A 26,637-nucleotide genomic window follows, 5' to 3' on the forward strand; every position below is an offset into this window, starting at 1 on the left:
ACCTGATCCTAAAGCTTTTACTTTTGTGCCCTGTCTCCTGCGGAGCCGATATTCCCCCTGGTCCTGACGGAGTCCCCAGCATCCACTAGGACGTTAGAGAAAGACTGTTGTCTACCTTTCTCTTAAGGGGGGTACACACTGAGAGATCCGTGTTTAAAATCTAAGCAATCTGACATCGCTCAATCTAGCGGGTCACTCATTTCAACGCTGTGTGACGTGAGCGGTCCCCCTCGTTCAGCACACATCGCGCTGTGCTGAGCGGGGGCAGAGATGTGTGCTGAACGGTCTGTGTTAAGATCGCTCAGCACACATCTCTCCTGTCAGTACTGGCGTCTATTTGACATCATACAGTGGCCTGGTTGCATAAGCTGGAATTTTAATTCTGCATAGAGCTAAAACCTGCAGGAAAGTCACCCCTAACAAGATGTAGGAATGGACAGGCAAGACGGTCAAAGTATTAACCCTTAGAAGACATTACTTGCCCTTCTAAACTATGGGGAATAATTACTAAGCAGTGATAAGAGCAGAGGGGTGTGGTATGAGTTGTCGGCGGCCGGGTCCCCGGCAGCCATGATACCGGCGCCAGGATCCCGACTGCCGGCTTGCAGACAGTGGGGCGAGCGCATTGAGCCAGTGGAGAAATTGCCCATGGCAACCAATCAGCACTGAAGTAACATCAATAATTTGCATACTGTAAAATTATACAGAGCTGCCGATTGGGTGATGGGGCAACTTCTCCACTGGCTCACTTCTCCACTCTTATCACTGCTTAGTAAATGTCCCCCTAAGTCTCACAGGTACCAGGTTGTATTGCCAAATATGCATGTACAGTATAAGCAGAAAATATCTACTGTCCACACAAGGCACACAGCTAAGTAAGCATCAGGGTTGGAAAAGTCCATAGGGGTACAGGATGAAATCACCAGTGGGCCCCACCTCTTCCTATACGGATCAGGTTCCAGACTGTAATTGAATTATACATTATACATATGTTACCTTATACTGCACAAGACTATGGTGTATTTTCTACAGTGCATTTGTGTTATTAATCTGGTACATTATCACACATGTACTAGCAGTATTTACTATACATGCACTCTCTAATGGTTAGGCATCCAATGTGGTGATTGGCCACACCCCTAAACATGGGCCCTTACCATAGCACTCCCCCGGTGGGCCCTTCATGCCCTAGTCCAACACTGGTTGGGATAATAATAGAAGACTGCAATCTGAGCCAAACAGAGGGGGAGATGTACTAAGCCTTGGAGAGAAATCAGCTACAACATTACAGTTGGGAGCTGATTAGATGGTACTTTATCTCTCCACTTTATCACTCTCCAAGGCTTAGTACATCTGCCCATTTATCTTTTACCTCCATTCAGCTGCCCAATATTTAACTGAGCAAAGTGGAAACATTTAAATACCTTTATTACAATACCATGAAAACGTGTTCAGAATGAAAAGGCATAACCACTGTGCCATACAAAGGGATAAGAAGAGATAAATAAGTGATAAGTGCAAGGTGATAATGCACCAGCCAATCAGCTTCTAACTGTCATTTTTCAAATCTGTAATGATTGCCTGGTGCGTTATCACCTTGTGCTCATCACTGCTTTATCACTTCTCCAGGTTAATAAATCTGCCCAACTATTAGATCATCATCACCCAATGCATATACTGTGGTATGAATAAAACGTTATCACACTATCAGATATGTAACAGGTTTTATTACCACAAACAAAGTAATAAATCCTTAAACCTGGTCACAATAAATCTATATACTGTATATAATAGACTACCAATGAAGAGGAGATACTGGAGGCAGGTGTAAGAGGCAGCAGCATTCAGGCACAGCAAATGCAATAAATGATAAATACTGCAAATGTACATATTAGAAAATGGCATAATGTGGTTTTTAACTTCTTTTCAGATCTAATAATGATCAACAAAGTGAGTTCTTTCTGAGGAATCAGCCACCAGTACAACTGCTTATGTCAATGTGTGCATGGGATGAGAAGGTACAATTCAGTAGTCATCTCACAGAGCAGAATTACAATGCTCCACACTGAAGCAGACTACCTGTAAGGACTCCTCATAGGGACACCAAAATTAGTGTTGTAATGTTACTTTCCCTGTTTATCCATTTTGTAGAATGTCAACTGCAGGTGAATATATTTAAAAATAAAATATTCACACAAATATTATTAATCTATTTATTACCACTTATTTATATAGTGCACACATATTCTGCAGCACTTTACAGAGAATATTTGTCCACTCACATCAGTTTCTGTCCCAGTGGAGCTTACAATCTATGTTCCGTACAACACTTACACACTGGGGTTTAATTTGGTCGGGAGCCAATTAACCTACTAGCAGTATATTTTTGTATTGTGGGAAGAAACCCACGCATACAGGAAGAATATACATACTCCACACAGTTCGGTCTGTTGTGGGAATCAAACCCACAACATCAGTGCTCAGGCAGTAATGCTAACCATTATACTGTTCGTACTGCCCTAATATCACGGCTGCTAATTTATGCTTATGCTTTATTGCACATAAAAAGGTCATATTAGTAAAGGATTGATATAGTGCAACTATACAAGTCACGGAATCTTTAGCAAAAAGGGGATTATGATGTTCTTAAATGTATAAACAAAAAGGTCCAGCCATAACGGTCCATCTTTGCATCAAAGTCGTTTATTCTCACAGTTATTTTCGTCACTCTGAAAACATCAGTGAGAGCAGGCATGCACCCCAAAACTATACTGCTTCTCCCACAGGATGCTCAGCTAGTTTGCCCACAGCGAAGCAGGTACTGTAGTTTGTTTTCTGATCATGTGATCATTTTCACTGGCCCACTTGTGGGGCACTCAACTCCATTATGGGGACAGCTGTTTGCCTCACTGCCCAATATAGGTGAACTTCACATTGTCCAGTGAGCTTCTACTTGCTGTCCCTGGTTTGTTATTTGTCTTCAACTGGCACCTGAACCTTGTTTTAGATAGGTGCCTGCCCTGACCTTTGCATGAATCTTGACCTTGTTTTGGATAGCTGCCTGTCTTGATTTCTGACTTAACAAAGATTATTTCTTGGGTTGCCACCTGCCCTGAACATCACTTGCTAAACCAAAGAACAGGTCCAAGCAAAGGTCAGAGCAGGTGGCTATCCAAAACAAGGTCAAACATTTCTCAAAAGGTCAAAAAAACAAAAACTAAGAACTGCAACCAGAAACTCAAAAAACAATATAAAGGGGTATATGCAATTAGCGGCGAATCGCGGCAAATTATCGCCGTTTTTTAATTCGACACAATTCGACAGGTGAATTCCGGCAGGTGGCTTCCGGAATTCACCATATTCAATGAAAAACGGATTCGACAGTCCCGCGGGCGAAAAACGGCCGATTTGCCGGATTTTGCTGCGATTTAAAAAAAACGGGGAAAAACATGGCGTGGGGTCCCCCCTCCAAAGCACAACCAGCCTCGGGCTCTTCGAGCTGGTCCTGGTTCTAAAAATGCGGGGGGAAAATTGACAGGGGATCCCCCGTATTTTTAAAACTAGCACCGGGCTCTGGTGCTGGTGCAAAAAATACGGGGGACAAAAAGTAGGGGTCCCCCGTATTTTTTACACCAGCATCGGGCTCCACTAGCTGGACAGATAATGCCACAGCCGGGGGTCACTTTTATACAGTGCCCTGCGGCCGTGGCATTAAATATCCAACTAGTCACCCCTGGCCGGGGTACCCTGGGGGAGTGGGGACCCCTTCAATCAAGGGGTCCCCCCCCCCAGCCACCCAAGGGCCAGGGGTGAAGCCCGAGGCTGTCCCCCCCCCCGATCCAAGGGCTGCGGATGGGGGGCTGATAGCCGTGTCAAAATTGAAAGAATATTGTTTTTTTTCAGTAGTACTACAAGTCCCAGCAAGCCTCCCCCGCAAGCTGGTACTTGGAGAACCACAAGTACCAGCATGTGGGAGAAAAACGGGCCCGCTGGTACCTGTAGTACTACTGGGAAAAAATACCCAAATAAAAACAGGAGATACACACCGTGACAAGTACAACTTTATTACACACTGCCGACACACATACATACTTACCTATGTTGACACGCCGACTGCCAGAGTCTCCGACAATCCGAGGGTACCTGTGAAAAAAATTATACTCACCTGCCAGTGTCCAGAGATAAATCCACGTCCAGAGATAATCCTCGTACTTGGCAAAAAAAAAAAACACGAACACCCGTACCACCGGACTGAAAGGGGTCCCATGTTGACACATGAGACCCCTTTCCCCGAATGCCGGGACATCACGTGACTCCTGTCACTGAGGTCCCTTCAGCCAATCAGGAAGCGCTACTTCCGTGGCGCTCACCTGATTGGCTGTGCGCGTGTGACCTCAGACAGCGCATCGCAAAGCCTCTCCATTACTTTCAATGGTGGGAACTTTACGGGTAGCGGTGGGGTTACCCGCGGTCAGCCGCTGACCGCGGGTGACCTCACCGCTGACGCAAAGTTCCCACCATTGAATATAATGGAGAGGCTTTGCGATGCGCTGTCTGAGCTCAGACGCACACAGAGCCAATCAGCAGAGTGCAAGGACGTTGCACTCGCTGATTGGCTGAAGAGACACTTCTGTGACAGCTGTCACGGGGGTGTCTGCATTCGTGGAAAGGGGTCTCATGTGTCAACATGGGACCCCTTTCAGTCCGGCATAATACGGGTGTTCGTGTTTTTTTTTCCGCCAAGTACGAGGATTTTATCTCTGGACGTGGATTTATCTCTGGACACTGGCAGGTGAGTATAATTTTTTTCACAGGTACCCTCGGATCGTCGGAGACTGTGGCAGTCGGCGTGTCAACATAGGTAAGTATGTATGTGTGTCGGCAGTGTGTAATAAAGTTGTACTTGTCACGGTGTGTGTGTCTCCTGTTTTTATTTGGGTATTTTTTTCCCAGTAGTACTACAGGTACCAGCGGGCCCGTTTTTCTCCCGCATGCTGGTACTTGTGGTTCTCCAAGTACCAGCTTGCGGGGGAGGCTTGCTGGGACTTGTAGTACTACTGGAAAAAACAATATTCTTTCAATTTTGACAAGGCTATCAGCCCCCCATCCGCAGCCCTTGGATGGGGGGGGGGACAGCCTCGGGCTTCACCCCTGGCCCTTGGGTGGCTGGGGGGGGGGGGACCCCTTGATTGAAGGGGTCCCCACTCCCCCAGGGTACCCCGGCCAGGGGTGACTAGTTGGATATTTAATGCCACGGCCGCAAGGCACTGTATAAAAGTGACCCTCGGCTGTGGCATTATCTGTCCAGCTAGTGGAGCCCGATGCTGGTGTATAAAATACGGGGGACCCCTACTCTTTTTGTCCCCCGTATTTTTTGCACCAGCACCAGGCGCAGAGCCCGGTGCTGGTTTTAAAAATACGGGGGATCCCCTGTCAATTTCCCCCCCCCGCATTTTTAGAACCAGGACCAGCTCGAAGAGCCCGAGGCTGGTTATGCTTTGGAGGGGGGACCCCACGCCATTTTTTTTCTGAATTTTACCATTCCATCTAAAAAAAATAATAATATTTTAAAAAATATATAAATAATACTTGTCCCTCCAAAAAAGACAAACCAAGTACCTAATCCCTTCTAATATAAATAGATATGCTATTATCAATAAAAAAAAACATGTTTTAAATTTTTTTTATTAGTTTCACCCACCAAAGTGTGGCGGATTGAAAAAGTCGAATTTACTGTCTAAAAGCACTGTTGTCGAATTTCCAAACTTCAATTGAATATACTTTGGTCGAATTGCAGCACTTGTATCATTGCAGAAAAGTCGAATTTGACAAAAGTCGAATTTCAAAAAGTCGAATTTTGAAAGTCCGTTTTTTGGACAGAAAGTACTGAATTGCATTGACGATTTTTTTTTTTGGGCGAAAAAGTCCAGAAATTCGACCGCAATTGCATATACCCCAAAGTGTACTTATATACTGATGTGAAAACTGCTGCCTTAACCATGTAATACTGGGTACACACTAGACGATAACGCAAATGATGTGCCCGATTCCAAGGGATCGCAATGACACATTGTTCAAATAGTCTAGTGTGTATGCACTTTTCGCTGACGATGCCATCAGCTGGATCTTCCATCCCAACTTTGCCAGCTGGATTCAGTGCACACTGGTTGTAAGGAGAACAAATGCACAATACATAAGGAAACAGTCATTACCATTGCTGTGGCATCTAAAACCATTTTGATTCCACATGAAATTTAATAATATAAACTAGTTAACTACAACACATCTATCTAGGTGAAGCTGTACGAGGTATGCACATACCTTGTAGGCGAGGATAGCCAGATCTGTCTGTTTGGCGTCTGTTTATTAATCACATATGTTCCAATGTCACCACCAAATTTCACTGTAAGAACCCCATTCTGAAATAAGAAAAATGCATTAGAATGGCAGTGAGTATATGTTACCAACATTGCATGGTATAGTATAAATCACTATGGGGGGGATTCAATTAGCCACTATAACCCGTTTTTGCTGTGGAAATTTAGATTTTTTTTCTGCAGCTCATAATAAGCCCCTATTTAGTTGTCTGCAATAAATTACAGCTAATAATTCTCCATAGAATTTACAGCAAATTCTACTTCACCTCCTCTGAGCAGATGATAAACTTGGGTAAAATCCCTATTTTATAGTCAAAATGTCCGGATTTTGTTCAGAACCCCTGGGACACCCCCCTGAATTACTAATTAGGCATTTAGAGGGGAATTCAATTGTTAGCACCAGCAGCTGTCTCTCCTGTGCGCCCGACAGAGCTATTCAATTGTTGCTTTTGTTGGGCGCTAACAGCTGCCGGCACTGGCATCTCAGCTTGCACGACCTGAAATGTATGAAGAGTGACCTGGGTGCCTATTAGGTTGGTCGGGTTTAGCTGCTTTACACTAATGGGCACGATAAAGGGGGATAAACAACATCAACTGAATATCGCCCCTGCGATCTCCCGTCATATTAGATGGGAGATCGGGCTATAACAATTGATTTCTCCCTTAGAAGTTTTTCATTATTTTTAATTGGCCAATAATGACGTCATTTTTGGGGTAAAAAAATGCAAAGTGATGGAAATTGGGGTACAAGGCATGGGACAGGTATATTGGGGTGCTTTATTGAGTGGGAAGAGTATTTTTAGGCTTGCAGGTGGGAGTAATCTTTATTTCTGAAGTTTTTTTTCTAAAGTGGCTTAAAATTACCAAAATATAGTACTTTTACCCATTTTATGTACCCCAAATTTAATCTGAGCACTTTGCTAGAAAAACCACTTGCTTTCTAGAATTTTTCTAAAAAAAAACAAAAAACATATAACAGCCATTTTACCCAATTTAAGTACCCCAAATCTTTTTATTATTACCACTAATAGACTTCTATATAGGGAGGCCAATCCCGGGCCATTTTTTCAATCCCGGGTATCGGGACTGAAAAATGGTCAATGCCGAGATTGGATTATTCCCTGTGTGGCCGCCCCAGCGGAAGGGAGGTTGGGACACTTCCTGCGGGTGACGGATGGCTGCGCAGCGTGACCTGTGACTTCACGTCACGCTGCGCAGAGGGAGCCGGCATCTGAGCCTCCTGAGGACGCTCAACGCTGCCCGGCACTACAAAATCAAAGTGCTGACTGATCTCGGCCGATTTTGGGCCTAAATCCAGGTAGCCCCCCGATCCCGTGATTGGACTGCCTACTTCTATACTATTTTCCTATTTTAGTTTGGCTTTCTTTTGGGGGGGGGGGGGGGGGGGGGGGGTCAGGCAGATTTCCCCATTTTCTCCTACAGTTATCTCTGGTTTTGACGGCAAGAATTATCGCAAGTATCCAGTTTTTGCATATTTGCAATAGCATAGGTCGAAGCGCAGGAGCGCGCAAACCCCCCTAACAAGCCGCTTTTCGCAGTAATTGGTGATGTCCATGAAAAAATAAGAATTTACTCACCGGTAATTCTATTTCTCGTAGTCCGTAGTGGATGCTGGGACTCCGTAAGGACCATGGGGAATAGCGGCTCCGCAGGAGACTGGGCACAACTAAAAGAAAGCTTTAGACTAACTGGTGTGCACTGGCTCCTCCCACTATGACCCTCCTCCAGACTTCAGTTAGGATACTGTGCCCGGAAGAGCTGACACAAGAAGGAAGGATTTTGAATCCCGGGTAAGACTCATACCAGCCACACCAATCACACCGTATAACTCGTGATACAATACCCAGTTAACAGTATGATAACAACTGAGCCTCTCAACAGATGGCTCAACAATAACCCTTTAGTTAGGCAATAACTATATACAAGTATTGCAGACAATCCGCACTTGGGATGGGCGCCCAGCATCCACTACGGACTACGAGAAATAGAATTACCGGTGAGTAAATTCTTATTTTCTATAACGTCCTAAGTGGATGCTGGGACTCCGTAAGGACCATGGGGATTATACCAAAGCTCCCAAACGGGCGGGAGAGTGCGGATGACTCAGCAGCACTGAATGGGCAAACTCTAGGTCCTCCTCAGCCAGGGTGTCAAACTTGTAGAATTTAGCAAACGTGTTTGACCCCGACCAAGTAGCTGCTCGGCAAAGTTGTAGAGCCGAGAACCCTCGGGCAGCCGCCCAAGACGAGCCCACCTTCCTCGTGGAATGGGCTTTCACTGATTTAGGATGCGGCAGTCCAGCCGCAGAATGTGCAAGCTGAATCGTACTACAGATCCAGCGAGCAATAGTCTGCTTTGAAGCAGGTGCACCCAACTTGTTGGGCGCATACAGGATAAATAGCGAGTCAGTCTTTCTGACTCCCGCTGTCCTGGAAACATAAAGTTTCAGGGCCCTGACTACGTCCAACAACTTGGAAGCCTCCAAGTCTTTAGTAGCCGCAGGCACCACGATAGGTTGGTTCAGATGAAAGGCTGATACCACCTTAGGGAGAAATTGGGGACGAGTCCTCAATTCTGCCCTATCCATATGGAAATTCAGATAAGGGCTGTTACATGACAAAGCCGCCAATTCTGATACACGCCTGGCCGAAGCCAAGGCCAACAACATAACCACTTTCCACGTGAGATACTTCAATTCCACGGTTTTCAGTGGCTCAAACCAATGTGACTTTAGGAAATCCAACACCACGTTGAGATCCCAAGGTGCCACTGGAGGTACAAAAGGGGGCTGAATATGCAGCACTCCCTTAACAAAAGTTTGAACTTCAGGTAGAGAAGCCAGTTCTCTCTGGAAGAAAATCGATAGAGCCGAAATCTGGACCTTAATGGAACCCAATTTTAGGCCCATAGTCACCCCTGACTGTAGGAAGTGTAGGAAACGGCCCAGCTGAAATTCCTCCGTTGGGGCCTTCCTGGCCTCACACCACGCAACATATTTTCGCCATATGCGGTGATAATGGTTTGCGGTTACTTCTTTCCTAGCTTTAATCAGCGTAGGAATGACTTCCTCCGGAATGCCCTTTTCCTTCAGGATCTGGTGTTCAACCGCCATGCCGTCAAACGCAGCCGCGGTAAGTCTTGGAACAGACAGGGCCCCTGCTGCAGCAGGTCCTGTCTGAGCGGCAGAGGCCATGGGTCCTCTGACATCATTTCTTGCAGTTCCGGGTACCAAGCTCTTCTTGGCCAATCCGGAACAATGAGTATAGTTCTTACTCCTCTTCTCCTTATTATCCTCAGTACCTTTGGTATGAGAGGAAGAGGAGGGAACACATAAACCGACCGGTACACCCACGGTGTCACTAGAGCGTCCACAGCTATTGCCTGCGGGTCTCTTGACCTGGCGCAATATCTTTCTAGCTTTTTGTTTAGGCGGGACGCCATCATGTCCACCTGTGGCCTTTCCCAACGGTTTACAATCAGTTGGAAGACTTCTGGATGAAGTCCCCACTCTCCCGGGTGGAGGTCGTGTCTGCTGAGGAAGTCTGCTTCCCAGTTGTCCACTCCCGGAATGAACACTGCTGACAGTGCTAACACGTGATTTTCCGCCCATCGGAGAATCCTTGTGGCTTCTGCTATCGCCGTCCTGCTTCTTGTGCCGCCCTGTCGGTTTACATGGGCGACTGCCGTGATGTTGTCTGACTGGATCAGTACCGGCTGGTTTTGAAGCAGGGGTTTTGCCTGACTTAGGGCATTGAAAATGGCCCTCAGTTCCAGAATATTTATGTGTAGGGAAGTCTCCTGACTTGACCATAGTCCTTGGAAGTTTCTTCCCTGTGTGACTGCCACCCAGCCTCGAAGGCTGGCATCCGTGGTCACCAGGACCCAGTCCTGTATGCCGAATCTGCGGCCCTCTTGAAGATGAGCACTCTGCAGCCACCACAGCAGAGACACCCTGGTCCTTGGAGACAGGGTTATCAGCCGATGCATCTGAAGATGCGATCCGGACCACTTGTCCAACAGGTCCCACTGAAAGGTTCTTGCATGGAACCTGCCGAACGGAATTGCTTCGTAGGAAGATACCATCTTTCCCAGGATCTGCGTGCAGTGATGCACCGACACCTGTTTTGGTTTCAGGAGGCCTCTGACTAGAGATGACAGCTCCTTGGCCTTCTCCTCCGGGAGAAACACTTTTTTCTGTTCTGTGTCCAGAACCATCCCCAGGAACAGTAGACGTGTCGTAGGGACCAGCTGTGACTTTGGAATATTTAGAATCCAACCGTGCTGTTGTAGCACCTCCCGAGATAGTGCTACCCCGACCAACAACTGCTCCCTGGACCTCGCCTTTATCAGGAGATCGTCCAAGTACGGGATAATTAAAACTCCCTTCTTTCGAAGGAGTATCATCATTTCGGCCATTACCTTGGTAAATACCCTCGGAGCCGTGGATAGACCAAACGGCAACGTCTGGAATTGGTAATGACAATCCTGTACCACAAATCTGAGGTACTCCTGATGAGGATGGTAAATGGGGACATGCAGGTAAGCATCCTTGATGTCCAGTGATACCATGTAATCCCCCTCGTCCAGGCATGCAATAACCGCCCTGAGCGATTCCATCTTGAACTTGAATTTTTTTTATATATGTGTTCAAGGATTTCAAATTTAAAATGGGTCTCACTGAACCGTCCGGTTTCGGCACCACAAACATTGTTGAATAGTAACCCCGTCCTTGTTGAAGTAGGGGCACCTTTACTATCACCTGCTGGGAATACAGCTTGTGAATTGCCTCTAACACTGCCTCCCTGCGGGAGTTGTTGGCAAGGCAGATTTGAGGAAACGTCGGGGGGGGGGGGGGGGGGGGGGAGACGTCTCGAATTCCAGCTTGTACCCCTGAGATACTACTTGAAAGATCCAGGGATCCACCAGTGAGCGAGCCCACTGATCGCTGAAATTTTTGAGACGGGCCCCCACCGTACCTGGCTCCGCCTGTGGAGCCCCAGCGTCATGCTGTGGACTTAGAGGAAGCGGGGGAGGACTTTTGCTCCTGGGAACTGGCTGTATGCTGCAGCTTTTTCCCTCTACCTCTGCCTCTGGGCAGAAAGGATGCGCCTTTAACCCGCTTGCCCTTATTGGGCCGAAAGGACTGTACCTGATAATACGGTGCTTTCTTTGGCTGTGAGGGAACATGGGGTAAAAATGTAGACTTCCCAGCTGTTGCTGTGGAAACGAGGTCCGAGAGACCATCCCCGAACAACTCCTCACCCTTATAAGGCAAAACTTCCATGTGCCTTTTAGAATCTGCATCTCCTGTCCACTGCCGAGTCCATAACCCTCTCCTGGCAGAAATGGACATTGCACTTATTTTAGATGCCAGCCGGCAAATATCCCTCTGTGCATCCCTCATGTATAAGAGTGCGTCTTTAATATGCTCTACGGTTAGCAATATAGTGTCCCTGTCTAGGGTATCAATATTTTCCGACAGGGAATCTGACCACGCAGCTGCAGCACTGCACATCCATGCTGACGCAATAGCTGGTCTCAGTATAACACCTGTGTGTGTATATATAGACTTCAGGATAGCCTCCTGCTTTCTATCAGCAGATTCCTTTAGGGCGGCCGTATCCGGAGACGGTAGTGCCACCTTCTTTGACAAGCGTGTGAGCGCTTTATCCACCCTAGGGGATGTTTCCCAACGTGACCTATCCTCTGGCGGGAAAGGGTACGCCATTAGTAACCTCTTAGAAATTACCATTTTCTTATCGGGGGAAGCCCACGCTTCTTCACACACTTCATTTAATTCCTCAGATGGAGGAAAAACAACTGGTCGTTTTTTCTCTCCAAACATAATACCCTTTTTTGTGGTACCCGGGGTAACATCAGAAATATGCAACACATTTTTCATTGCCTCAATCATATACCGTGTGGCCCTATTGGAAGATACATTTGTCTCATCGTCGTCGACACTGGAGTCAGTATCCGTGTCGACATCTGTGTCTGCCATTTGAGGTAGCGGGCGTTTTAGAGCCCCTGATGGCTTTTGAGACGCCTGGGCAGGCACAGGCTGAGAAGCCGGCTGTCCCATATTTGGTATGTCGTCAAACCTTTTATGCAAGGAGTCGACACGGTCGCGTAATTCCTTCCACAGAACCATCCACTCAGGTGTCGACCCCGCAGGGGGTGACCACATTTATCGGCATTTGCTCCGCCTCCACATAAGCCTCCTCATCAAACATGTCGACACAGCCGTACAGACACACCGCAAACACACAGGGAATGCTCTGACAGAGGACAGGACCCCACAAAGCCCTTTGGGGAGACAGAGAGAGAGAGTATGCCAGCACACACCAGAGCGCTATATGACACAGGAATCCCACTATAAATGAATGTTTTTTCCCTTATAGCTGCTTATATTATATATATATATATATATATATATACTGCGCCTAAATTTAGTGCCCCCCCTCTCTTTTTTACCCTTATGTAGCTTGTCACAATGCAGGGGAGAGCCAGGGAGCGTCCTTCCAGCGGAGCTGTGAGGGAAAAATGGCGCCAGTGTGCTGAGGGAGATAGCCCCGCCCCTTTTCCGGCGGACTTCTCCCGCTTTTTCTGGAATTCTGGCAGGGGTATTTTTACACCTATATAGCCTTCCTGACTATATATGGTGTAGATTTGCCAGCCAAGGTGTCTTATATTGCCCTCAGGGCGCCCCCCCCCCCCCCCCAGCGCCCTGCACCCATCAGTGACCGGAGTGTGAGGTGTGCATGAGGAGCAATGGCGCACAGCTGCAGTGCTGTGCGCTACCTTGTTGAAGACAGAGGTCTTCTGCCGCCGATTTTCCGGAACACTTCTTGCTTCTGGCTCTGTAAGGGGGCCGGCGGCGCGGCTCTGGGAACGAACACCAAGGTCGGGTCCTGCGGTCGAACCCTCTGGAGCTAATGGTGTCCAGTAGCCTAAGAAGCCCAAACTACCACCAGTTAGGTAGGTTCGCTTCTTCTCCCCTTAGTCCCTCGCTGCAGTGAGTCTGTTGCCAGCAGATCTCACTGTAAAATAAAAAACCTAAAATATACTTTCTTTCTAGGAGCTCAGGAGAGCCCCTAGTGTGCATCCAACTCAGCCGGGCACAAGATTCTAACTGAAGTCTGGAGGAGGGTCATAGTGGGAGGAGCCAGTGCACACCAGTTAGTCTAAAGCTTTCTTTTAGTTGTGCCCAGTCTCCTGCGGAGCCGCTATTCCCCATGGTCCTTACGGAGTCCCAGCATCCACTTAGGACGTTAGAGAAATTAGATTGCAGTAAATTACCACGTTATCACAGCTAACTTAATTCCCCCTATATCTATCCAAAGGAGCAATTCAAGTGTTACTCCAATCGAGCGTAAACACACACACACTTTTTTTTTTCTATACAAAAATGCCAATTATTAAAGCAGTTTAAAGCAATCTCAGAAACGAAAAAAAAATTTTATTGGTATTCGGAAAAATGTATATAAATAAAATCCATAGATTAAATATTGTACACTTTTAATGATAGTAAGTGGGAAATTTAGCAATTCTTGGAAAGAGACAAAGTGGAGCAGTTGCAAATAGCACTCAATCAGCATCTATCATTTTTCTAGCAGAGCCTGTAACACGACAGAAGTGACATGGTTGGTACTTTCTCTTTTTTCATTTCATCTATTTCCAAGATATGAGAAATTGTTTTGCTTTCATGTCCATCCTGTTTAGCACATTATTTGTGTGGAGCAGTTAGTCAGTGACCAAAATAGTGAAACTTGCAAGTGACATCATAGTGAAAAGGAAAACCTGTCAAGCTGCAAATCTGACACTCCGACTCCTGCCACAGAGTGATCACAGCATCTGGCAGATAGCATGCTGGATAGATTAAACACTCCAGACATTTTGGGTACACTAGTCAGCGCAGCCATATGCCAGGGTGATTGCTGTCCAATATGTAGTTTTCTTGCTTTTTTCATTTTTCTTTTACAAACACTATAAAATCTAAAACTAAACTAAACTGTCATTATACAGTAGTGTCACAGTGTTACACAAAAGCCATCCTTCCCCCCCCCCCCCCCCCCCCCATGGTTACACACCATACACTGCAGGATAGAATAGACGGGTGTGGTTCGTTTTATCGACAGTGTCTAGGTCGACAATGTTTAGGTCGACCACTATAGGTCGACATGGATGGAAGGTCAACAGGGTTTTCGAGGTCGACATGTGCTAGGTCGACAGGTCTAAAGGTCGACATGAGGATTTTTATTTTTTTTGTGTCGTTTTCTTCGTAGAGTGACCGGGATCCCAAATTAGTGCACCGCGTCCCCTCTCATGGCTCGCTTCGCTCACCATGCTTCAGGCATGGTGCCTTCGCTCCGCTACCGCTTCGCTCGGCACACTTTACCGTTCCAATCGTAGTCCACGTGGATCGTTAAGTATGAAAAAATCCCCCCCCCAAAAAAATTGAAAAACTCATGTCGACCTTTAGACCTGTCGACCTAGCACATGTCGACCTAGAAACCCTGTCGACCTTCCATCCATGTCGACCTAGTGACTGTCGACCTATAGTGGTCGACCTAAACATTGTCGACCTAGACACTGTCGATCTTCAGACCGGATCCCAGAATAGACTGCTGATGAAAATAAGAGGGAGGCATTGCTCAGAGTTATACTTTAGTAATACAATGACTTCTCTGTTTAAAATCCATTTTACCATGAACAAGCTCAGCCAAGGATGATAATGGTAATTAACTTAATACTGTGTGCCTGTCCTATGACACAAAACATTTATACAATAAAGACCGGGACAATACTGGCTGCACTCAGTGTTGATTCTTGGTTTGATCATAATAAACTACGTGAGTTGACCAAAGCCACGAATAGTGAATACACTTTTAAACTGGTTTTGCAGCATTTTTTTATTTCTGTGAGAGCTATTGTCACATGGAAGCTTTCAGCAGCTATGATGTTTTAGCCATAGGGAACACGCTCATTTAATTGCAAGTTTAATTGCGAGTATACCCTAAATCACATGGGCAATTAATGCTCCCATGTGTTTACAGCCTAAAGCAGGCATTCCCAACATTGGTCGTCAAGGCACACTGAGTCCAGGCTTTAGTGACATTCATGCTTGAACACAGGTGACTTAATTAGTACCTTAGTTATTTTGATTTAACCATGTGTGCTGTAGCCTGGATATCACTAAAACCTGCACTTTTTTAGTGTGCGTTGAGGACTGAGGTTGGGAATGCTTTTCCTAAAGCAGGGATGGGGAACCTTCGGAGCTCCAACTGTTGTTGAACTACAAATACCAGCATGCCTTGCTATATTTGCCATTTGGCCATGCCAAAACGGTTGCAGGGCATGCTGGGATGTGTTGTTCAACAACAGCTGGAGGGCCAAAGGTTCCCCATCCCTTGCCTAAAGCAATGCAGTATTTGGTGTGACCACCTCTTACTTACAAAGCAGCATCAATTATTTTAAAGATTTTGTAGTATTATAGTCATGTGTATTGGTAGGATTATCCAATCATACCAAACAGGTGATATTGATCATCATTTTCATATGTACAGTAGGTTGAAACACAGTCATTAACTGAAACAGAAACAGCTGTGTAGGAGGCTTAAAACTGGGAAAGGAACAGCCAAGCTCTACAAAGGTGAGGTTGTGGAAGACAGTTTCATGTCACAGGACATACACCATGGCAAGACTGAGCTCAGCAACAAGACACAAGGTACAGATGGAGACATGCTCATCTATCCCTTTAATAGGATTAATTGAACCAGGGCAGTCGGACTTAATCCACTGCTGTAATGACTTAATCCCCTGCTGTATTGTTCTCTCTGTATTGTATCGCAGCTGAGAACAATAGATGAAAGGCTTATGCTAATAAACCTTGGTGCACCTAGGCGCAACAGAGAAGGCTAGATGAGCGAGGCTACATCTGTATTTATACTGCATCAGCAAGGTCTCTCCCAGGCAAAATATCAAACAGACTGTGGTTTCAAGATGTGCTGTTCAAGCTCTTTTGAAGAAGCACAAAGAAACGGCAACATTGAGGACCATAGATACAGTGGTCGGACAAGGAAACTTGCATCAGATGAAAGACACATCATGCTTACTTACGGTACCTTCAAAATCAGAACTTGCAGAAACTAGTGGGACCCCAGGTGCACCCATCTACTGTTCGAAGAAGTCTGTCCAGAAGTGGTATTCATGGAAGAATTGCAGCCAAAAAAACCATACCTTTGACATGGATACAAGGCCAAGGGACTCAACTATGCATGAAAACATAGGAACTGGGATGCAGAAAAATGGTAGCATGTGTTCTGGACTGATGAGTCAAAATGTGAAACATCTGGCGGCAACAGAAGGGAATTTGTTCACCGGAGGGCTGGAGAGCGGTACAATAATGAGGGTAGCAGTTGATTTACCGACAGACACAATACAGACGGTCAAAATCCCAACAGCAATTGACACAGTCAAAATGCCGACATGTTTAAAATGCCGACATAGTCAGAATACCGCCATTTGAAATATCGACATATCAAAATGCTGACATGCGTTTTTAAGGAATTTTTGCCCAAAAACAGACTTGATCATACTTTACCATCCCGGTGGAACTGGAGGGGGAATATAATAGTGTGCAGAGCACAGCGAGGCTCCGTGCCCGAAGCGCTCGCCATGCGAGGGGACGCGGTACACTTACACTGTGTCCATGTTGACATTGACACAAACTCCTCCCCCCCAAAAAAAATCATGTTGGTATTTAAAAATGCTGGCATTACAAATGTCGGCATTCTGACTATGTTGGCATTTTGAACATGAAGGCATAATGAATGTCGGTATTTTGTCCGTGTCGGTATTTTGACTGTCGTGATTTTGACCGTCGGTATTGTGTCCGTTGGTAAATCATACTGAACCCCAATAATGAGTGTCTGCAGGTAACAGTGAAGCATGGTGGAGGTTCCTTGCAAGCTTGGGGTTGCATTTCAGAAAATTAAGTTGGGGATTTGGTCAGGATTAATGATGCTGAGAAATACAGACAGGTATTTATCCATCATGCAATACCATCAGGTAGGCATGTGGAGGCAGGGGGTTACCCTAAACAGCGAAGCGCTTACATTTTAGCAGGTGGAAAAGGGAAGGATCTGGCATGCGGGGCGGCATTGCCCTGTGCTGGGCGGACCCTGGCATGCTAGTGGAAGGAATTGTAGTTTTGCATATTTTTGCAAAAGTACAACTCATGCTGAATTAGGCCCATAATACAATTTAAAAATAATATAAAAAATTTATATATTCACACTTACTAAAGCATAATACAATGCACATGGGACAATAGCTGTAATGTTCTCACTTCTGAGATCGGATGTTTTACGTCACCACTCCAGAGGGTACAGGTTCTCACAAATGAATCCCCACTGTGGGGGAAGGGGCAGATAGGATATTGAGGGGGGAGGGGTTGGGTTAGATAGGGACTGGGGATAGAGTGAAGTGGTAGGGGCAGATAGGGAGAGTGGAAAGAGATGCAGATTTTTTCAATAAAGTAACCTATGTGAAACGGACACACACACACTCACTCCCTATGTACACTGCACCTCCCACAATTTACTGCTCCTATATACACTGCACCCCCATCCTCTTCCATATTCGGCACCCCCACAATATACTGCCCCTCTATACACACTGCACCCCCACACCCATCCATATATTGCCCCCTATATACATGGCACCCCGTCCTCCTTATACTGCTCCCGCCATATACAGCATACTCTGCACCCCCTCCTCCATATACTATGCTGCAACACCAGGTTACTTGCCACCCCGGGACTCAGCAACAAGTAGCAGCAGTAACCAGGAAACGGATGCAGGAACCACCAGACGGTCCCGCAGTCCTGAGAGTGCAAACATCAGGGCCACGTGTGGCCACTTACCGGCAGGGGAGAGAAGGTGATTCAGTCTGGCAGGTAGATGTTACACCCTGTGTCAGGTGACCAGTGCAGTGACCGGTAGTAGGAAGGGTCAGTGCTGGGGCTGCAGATGATGCAGGAGGCAAATAACAGACTCAGCTGCTTTATACTGTATATACTGCACACCAATGGAGGGGCAGGGTTCTGTGCTCGCCACTCCCACACCCTGGGCAGGCCATGCCCAGACCCCTCCGAACAGCGGTTGCAGGCTACTTGTGTCCTCTACCCCTAAGACTAGCCGGGAGCTGTGCGGGGACTGGTGAGCTTACAGGTGTCAGTACTGGTGTATACAATGCAGCATCATTATAGCTTGCACATTACAGATATACAGCATCTATATTTATAAAAGGTTAACGCTACACACATACACCTAGCATAACTTAGCCCCAGCTCCTTGTGGCAGGACTTTCTTAAACCTGGCAGCTCCTCTGTGAGATGCGCCCACTCTCCTAATATAATCCGGCCCTGGTATTCGTCATGTTGACGGGCTTTTAACTATGTATGTATGTATGTATGTATGTATGTATGTATGTATGTATGTATGTACGTATGTATTACACACACACATATTAGAGATGAGCGGGTTCGGTTCCCTGAGAACCGAACCCTATCGAACTTTACTACCTGCGCCCGGCTCGGGTTTTCCCGTCTGACTCGGAAACCAGAACGAGGCAAAACGTCATCATCCTGCTGTCGGATTCTCGCAGGGTTTGGATTCCATCTAAGGAGCCGCCATTTTCACTCCGGCATTGGAGAGTGTAGCGACAGGACATGTCTCCGTCCTCCGTGTCTGTGCGGGAGGGAAAGTGGGTTGGCGATTCCAGTGCTGTCTTGTGCTGCTCAGTCCAGTGGTCGTGTCTTATGCTGCATCAGTCGAGTCACAGTGGTCGTGTCCTCTGCTGCCATATGTCCAGTGTAGCTGTATAAGTCCAGTGCAGTGGTGCTGTGTTGTGCTGCATCAGTCCAGTGGTGGTGACTTGTGCTGCATCAGTCCAGTCACAGTGGTGGTGTCCTCTGCTGCCATATGTCCAGTGCTGCTGTATATGTCCAGTCCATTGCAGTGGTGCTGTGTTGTCCTGCATCAGTCCAGTGGTGGTGTCCCTGTACTGCCGTATAAGTCCAGTAGTACTGCCGTATATATGTCCAGTGGTACTGCCGTATATATGTCCAGTGGCACTGCCGTATATATGTCCAGTGGTACTGCCGTATATATGTCCAGTCCAGTCCAGTGATACTGGACTTATACGGCAGCACCAATGGACTTATACGGCATGTCCAGTGATACTGCCATATAAATCCAGTCCAGTGGTACTGCCGTATAAGTCCAGTGATACAGCCGTATAAGTCCAGTGGTACTGCCGTATAATTGCAGTGGCACTGCCGTTTGGAGGATAAAATCGGGAGAGATCAAGAACCACTTCCTTCTAGTGCTAAAGCTGCTGCCACTAGTCATGACATAGACGATGAAATGCCATCAACGTCGTCTGCCAAGGCCGATGCCCAATGTGATAGTAGAGGGCATGTAAAATCCAAAAAGCCAAAAGTTCAGTAAAAAGACCCCCCAAAAAATAATTTAAATGGTCTGAGGAGAAATGTAAACTTGCCAATATGCCATTTACGACACGGAGTCACAAGGAACGGCTAAGGCCCTGGCCTATGTTCATGACTAGTGGTTCAGCTTCACATGACAATGGAAGCCCTCATCCTCCTGCTCGAAAAATGATAAGAGTTAAGCTGGAAAAAGCACAGCAAAGAACTGTGCATTCTAAGATGGTATCACAAATCCCCAAGGAGAGTCCAAGTGTATCGGCGGTTGCGATGCCTGACCTTCCCAACACTGGACGGGAAGAGGTGGCTCCTTCCACCATTTGCATGCCTTCTGCAAGAACACCCACAGTCCAGTTTCTGATATTCAAATTGAAGATGTCACTGTTGAAGTACACCAAGATGAGGGATATGGGTGTTGCTGGCGCTGAGGAGGAAGTTGACGATGAGGATTCTGATGGTGATGTGGTTTGTTTAAATCAGGCACCGGGGGAGACAGTTGTTGTCCATGGGATGAATAAGCCCATTTTCATGGCTAGGCAAAATACCAAAAAAGCCACCTCTTCGGTGTGGAATTATTTCTCCACAAATCCGGACAACAGGTGTCAAGCCGTGTGATGCCTTTGTCAATCCGTACTAAGTAGGGTTAAGGACGTTAACCACCTAGGAACATCCTCCCTTATACGTCACATGCTGCACATTCATCAGAAGTCATTGTTAAGTTCAGAAACTTTGGGTAAGAGCGTAAGCAAACCACTGACACCTAAATCCCTTCTTCCTCTTGTACCCAAGCTCCTGCAAGCCACACCACCAACTCCCTCAACGTCAACTTCCTCCTCAGTCAAGAACGTCAGTAGTCCTGCAGGCCACGTCACTGGCAAGACTGAGGAGTCCTCTCCTAACCGGGATTCCTCCGGAGGATCCTTGAGTGGCACATCTACTGCTGCTGCTGCTGTTGTTGCTGCTGGGAGTTGATCGTCATCACTGAGGGGAAGTCAGAAGACCACTTGTACTACTTCAAATAAGCAACTGACTGTCCAACAGTCCTTTGCTAGGAAGATGAAATATGACAGCAGTTATCCTGTTGCAAAGCGGATTACTGAGGCCTTGACCGCTATGTTGGTGTTAGACGTGCAGCCGGTATCCGCCATTTGTTCAGTGGGACTTAGAGAATTGATGGAGGTAGTGTGTCCCCGGTACCAAATCCCATCTAGATTCCACTTCACTAGGCAGGCGATACAGAGAATGTACAGAGACATCAGAAAGAGTGTCCTCAGTGTCCTAAAAAATGCAGTTGTACCCACTGTCCACTTAACCACGGACATGTGGAACAGGGCAGACTAAGGACTATAGGACACTGTCAGCCCATTGGGTAGATGTATTGCCTCCTGCAGCAACAGCAGCAGCGGCACCAGTAGCAGCATCTCGCAAACGCCAACTTGTTCCTAGGCAGGCTACGGTGTGTATCACCACTTTCTGTAAGAGGTACACCGCTGACAACCTCTTATGGAAACTGAGGGACATCATCGCACAATGGCTTACCCCAATTAGACTCTCCTGGGGATTTGTGATATCGGACAATGCCACCAATATTGTGCGTGCATTACATCTGCGCAAATTCCAGCACGTCCCGTGTTTTGCACATACCATTAGTTTGGTGGTGCAGATTTTTTTGAAAAATGACAGGGCCGTGCATGAGATGATGTTGGTGGCACAAAAAACTGCGGGCCACTTTCGGCATTCAGCCACTGCGTGCCGAACACTGGAGCGCCAGCAAACACTCCTGAACCTGCCCTACCATCACCTGAAGCAAGAGATGGTAACGAGATGGAATTCAACACTCTATATGCTTCAGAGGATGGAGGAGCAGCAAAAGGCCATTCAAGCCTCTACATCCACCTACGGTATAGGCAAAGGAGGGGGAATGCACCCGACTCAAGCGCAGTGGAGAATGGATTTCCGTATTGTGCAGGGTTTTCCAACCCTTCAAACTTGCCACATGTGAAGTCAGTTCAGACACTGCTAGCTTGAGTCAGGTCATTCCCCTCATCAGGCTTTTGCAGAAGCAGCTGGAGAAATTGAAGGAGGAGCTAAGACGGAGCGATTCCTTGTGGATGGAGCCCTTCATTCGCTTTGCCAGGATTCAAGGGTGGTCAATCTGTTGAAATCAGAGCACTACATTTTGGCCACCGTGCTTGATCCTAGGTTTAAAGCCTACGTTGTATCTCTCTTTCCGGCAGACACAAGTCTGCAGAGGTTCAAAGACCTGCTGGTGAGAAAATTGTCAACTCAAGCGGAACATGAGCCATCAACAGCTCCTCCTTCATTTTGTCCCGCAACTGGAGCTGCGAGGAAAAGGATAAGATTTCCTAGCCCACCCGCTGGCGGTGATTCAGGGCAATCAGGAGCGAGTGCTGACATCTGGTCCGGACTGAAGGACCTGCCAATGATTACTGACATGTCTACTGTCACCGCATATGATTCTGTCACCATTGAAAGAATGGTGGAGGATTAGATGAGTGACAGCATCCAAGTAGGCATGTCAGACAGTCCATATGTATACTGGCAGGAAAAAGAGGCAATTTGGACGCCCTTGCACAAACTTTATTTTACCTAAGTTGCCCCCCCCCCCCTCCAGTGTGTACTCCGAAAGAGTGTTTAGTGTAGCCAGTAACCTTGTCAGCGATCAGCGTAGGAGGTAAAGCCCAGTACCCACGGGCCGATGCAGGAGAGATGTGTGCTGAGCGAACCGCTCAGCACACATCTCTCCTGCCGCTCAGCACAGCGCGATCTGTGCTGAGCGTGCGGGGGGACACCGCTCACTTCACCCAGCGGGTGAAGGGGGAGACCGCTCACTTCACCCAGCGGGTGAAGTGAGCGACCCGCTAGATTGGCCTGCATGCAGGCCAATCTAGCAGCAGCGATAGCGATGTGCGGGGCCGCGCATCGCTATCGCTGAGGGGGCTACACACGGAGCGATCATGCTGATATTCTAAGCAATCTAGTCAGATTGCTTAGCATATCGCTCCGTGAGTACCCCCCTTTACTTCCACAAAATGGTGCGGCACCAGACACCTTGACAAAGGGGTTGACAACCCCGAAACGTTGGTCACCTTGTCATGATTTCTTGAATACAATTATAATTATTGACAAGTCTTCGAGTGCCGCAGTTCTTCTTTATTCTCTCTCTCTATATAAAATATAAGCAATCATCTCATCCCTCACATAGTGAATTGCTCAATTTCATATTTTAAAAGTTTGCTCTTGGGTTACAAAAAAGGTGGGTGTAAAAGTCTATGGGGTATATGCAATTCACGGCGAATCGCGGCAAATTATCGCCGTTTTTTAATTCGACACAATTCGACAGGTGAATTCCGGCAGGTGGCTGCCGGAATTCACCATATTCAATGAAAAACGGATTAGACAGTCCCGCGGGCGAAAAACGGCCGATTTGCCGGATTTTGCCGCAAATTAAAAAAACGGGGAAAAACCCGGTAAAAAATGGCGTGGGGTCCCCCCTCCAAAGCATAACCAGCCTCGGGCTCTTCGAGCTGGTCCTGGTTCTAAAAATGCGGGGAAAAAATTGACAGGGATCCCCCGTATTTTTAAAACCAGCACCGGGCTCTGCACCTGATGCTGGTGCAAAAAATACGGGGGACAAAAAGAGTAGGGGTCCCCCGTATTTTATACACCAGCATCGGGCTCCACTAGCTGGACAGATAATGCCACAGCCGGGGGTCACTTTTATACAGCGCCCTGCGGCCGTGGCATTAAATATCCAACTAGTCACCCCTGGCCGGGGTACCCTGGGGGAGTGGGGACCCCTTCAATCAAGGGGTCCCCCCCCCAGCAACCCAAGGGCCAGGGGTGAAGCCCGAGGCTGTCCTCCCCATCCAAGGGCTGCGGATGGGAGGCTGATAGCCTTGAGTAAAATGACAGAATATTGTTTTTTCCAGTAGTACTAGAAGTCCCAGCAAGCCTCCCCCGCAAGCTGGTACTTGGAGAACCACAAGTACCAGCATGCAGGAGAAAAACGGGCCCGCTGGTACCTGTAGTACTACTGGAAAAAAAATACCCAAATAAAAACAGGAGACACACACCTTGACAAGTACAACTTTATTACACACTGCCGACACACACATACTTACCTATGTTGACACGCCGACTGCCACAGTCTCCGACGATCCGAGGTACCTGTGAAAAAAATTAGACTCACCTCAATCCAGTGTCCGGGAGATAATCCACGTACTTGTTAAAAAAAAAACACGAACACCCGTACCATGCCGGACTGAAAGGGGTCCCATGTTGACACATCAGACCCATTTCCCCGAATGCTGGGACACCACGTGACTCCTGTCACTGAGGTCCCTTCCGTGGCGCTCACCTGATTGGCTGTGCGCGTGTGACCTCAGACAGCGCATCGCAAAGCCTCTCCCATTACTTTCAATGGTGGGAACTTTTCCGTCAGCGGTGGGGTTACCCGCGGTCAGCCGCTGACCGGCGGGTGACCCCACCGCTAGCCGCAAAGTTCCCACCATTGAATATAATGGAGAGGCTTTGCGATGCGCTGTCAGCTCAGACGCGCACAGAGCCAATCAGCAGAGTGCAAGGACGTTGCGCTCGCTGATTGGCTTACGAGACCTTTCAGTGACAGCTGTCACGTAGAGGTCTCTGCATTCGGGGAAAGGGGTCTCATGTGTCAACATGGGACCCCTTTCAGTCCGCTGGCACGGGTTTTTGCGTTTTGTTATTTTGCCAAGTACCTGGATTATACTCTGGACGTGGATTTATCTCTGGACGCTGGAAGGTGAGTATAATTTTTTAACAGGTACCCTTGGATCGTCGGAGACTGTGGCAGTCGGCGTGTCAACATAGGTAAGTATGTGTGTGTCGGCAGTATGTAATAAAGTTGTACTTGTCACGGTGTGTGTGTCCTGCTTTTATTTGGGTATTTTTTTTCCAGTAGTACTACAGGTACCAGCGGGCCCGTTTTTCTCCCGCATGCTGGTACTTGTGGTTCTCCAAGTACCAGCTTGCGGGGGAGGCTTGCTGGGACTTGTGGTACTACTGGAAAAAACAATATTCTGACATTTTTCTCAAGGCTATCAGCCTCCCATCCGCAGCCCTTGGATGGGGGGGACAGCCTCGGGCTTCACCCCTGGCCCTTGGGTGGCTGGGGGGGGGGACCCCTTGATTGAAGGGGTCCCCACTCCCCCAGGGTACCCCGGCCAGGGGTGACTAGTTGGATATTTAATGCCACGGCCGCAGGGCGCTGTATAAAAGTGACCCCCGGCTGTGGCATTATCTGTCCAGCTAGTGGAGCCCGATGCTGGTGTATAAAATACGGGGGACCCCTACTCTTTTTGTCCCCCGTATTTTTTGCACCAGCATCAGGCGCAGAGCCCGGTGCTGGTTTTAAAAATACGGGGGAACCCCTGTCAATTTTTTCCCCGCATTTTTAGAACCAGGACCAGCTCTAAGAGCCCGAGGCTGGTTATGCTTTGGAGGGGGGACCCCACGCCATTTTTTTCAGGGATTTTACCATTCCATCCAAAAAAAAATAAAAAATATTATTTTTAAAAATATATAAATAATACTTGTGCCTCCAAAAAAGACAAACCAAGTACCTAATCCCTTCTAATATAAATAGATATGATATTACCAAGAAAAAAAAACACAAAAAAAAACATGTTTTAAATTTTTTTTATTAGTTTCACCCTCCAAAGTGTGGCGGATTGAAAATGACGAATTTACTGTCTAAAAGCACTGTTGTCGAATTTCCAAACTTCCATTGAATAGACTTTGGTCGAATTGCAGCATGTGTATCATTGCAAAAAAGTCGAATTTGTCAAAAGTCTAATTTCAAAAAGTCGAATTTTGAAAGTCCGTTTTTTTGTCGGAAAGTACTGAATTGCATTGTCGTTTTTTTTTTTTTGGTGAAAAATTCCCGAAATTCGAAATTTCGGGAATTCGACCGCAATTGCATATACCCTTATAAATCTTCAAAAATATTCATATATTGTGACAGTCTAGTTTTAATCATACGGCACTCATCATAACGACCTGTATAAAAGCCTACAGCAGCACCTAGTGGTGAATGGCAGAATTACAGAATAAAAAAAGATTCTACAGAAATATATTCATTATACATCATACCAAAAACTTGAAAATTATGCAAGTTAAAAAATAAAATAAAATAAAAATAAATACAGGAAGAAAAAAATAATCAGTAACTGCTTAGAACAAATATGCAAATTTAATTCTACAGCATTCAAAAATGCATGCAATTTGTTTCTGGCTTATTCAGATTTCACACATTTTGGACAGAAAGAAACTGGATTAGTAAAGCAACACACTATTTTCACACATACCCCAAAAGAAACATCATAATCAGGTGGTGTGAATGGTTGATCAGCCAGATCCTCAAAGAACTCAGCAAGGGAATACAGTGTATCGGCCGCCAATCTCTCGTAAGTGGTTTCATCTAGCGTACTATAAATAAGAAACATATACTTAGTACAGGAACCAAGGAGTCTGGAGTTTGCAGCATTCAGAAAACAATAAAAAGTGTAGATGCACTAAATGTAGCAATGAATAAGCTGACAGGAGTGAGAATTGCCTGTTCTACAGTTCCCATATACAAGAATGCGTATATCTTCTTTTGTCTGTTTGAGGTGAGGTTGGTGGGCAGCAGGAGCTACAGTTCTAGAACAACCACCAAAGCAATCAGA

The 26,637-nt window shown here is 46.8% G+C and overlaps 1 protein-coding gene across 2 annotated transcripts in view; it reads right to left on the reverse strand.

Annotated features, from left to right (window-relative positions):
* Positions 1-26,637, reverse strand: part of FXN (frataxin) — a 112,218-nt gene that overhangs the window by 23,717 nt on the left and 61,864 nt on the right. For both annotated transcript variants that reach the window (XM_063913917.1, XM_063913918.1), the window contains exons 3-4: positions 26,278-26,398; positions 6,322-6,419 (exon numbers count right to left, since the gene is read on the reverse strand). In XM_063913917.1, the coding sequence (XP_063769987.1) occupies positions 6,322-6,419; positions 26,278-26,398 (219 nt within the window). The remainder of the gene's footprint in view (positions 1-6,321; positions 6,420-26,277; positions 26,399-26,637) is intronic.

This window comes from Pseudophryne corroboree, chromosome 1, assembly GCF_028390025.1.
Source record: "Pseudophryne corroboree isolate aPseCor3 chromosome 1, aPseCor3.hap2, whole genome shotgun sequence".
Classification (NCBI taxonomy): Eukaryota; Metazoa; Chordata; class Amphibia; order Anura; family Myobatrachidae; genus Pseudophryne; species Pseudophryne corroboree.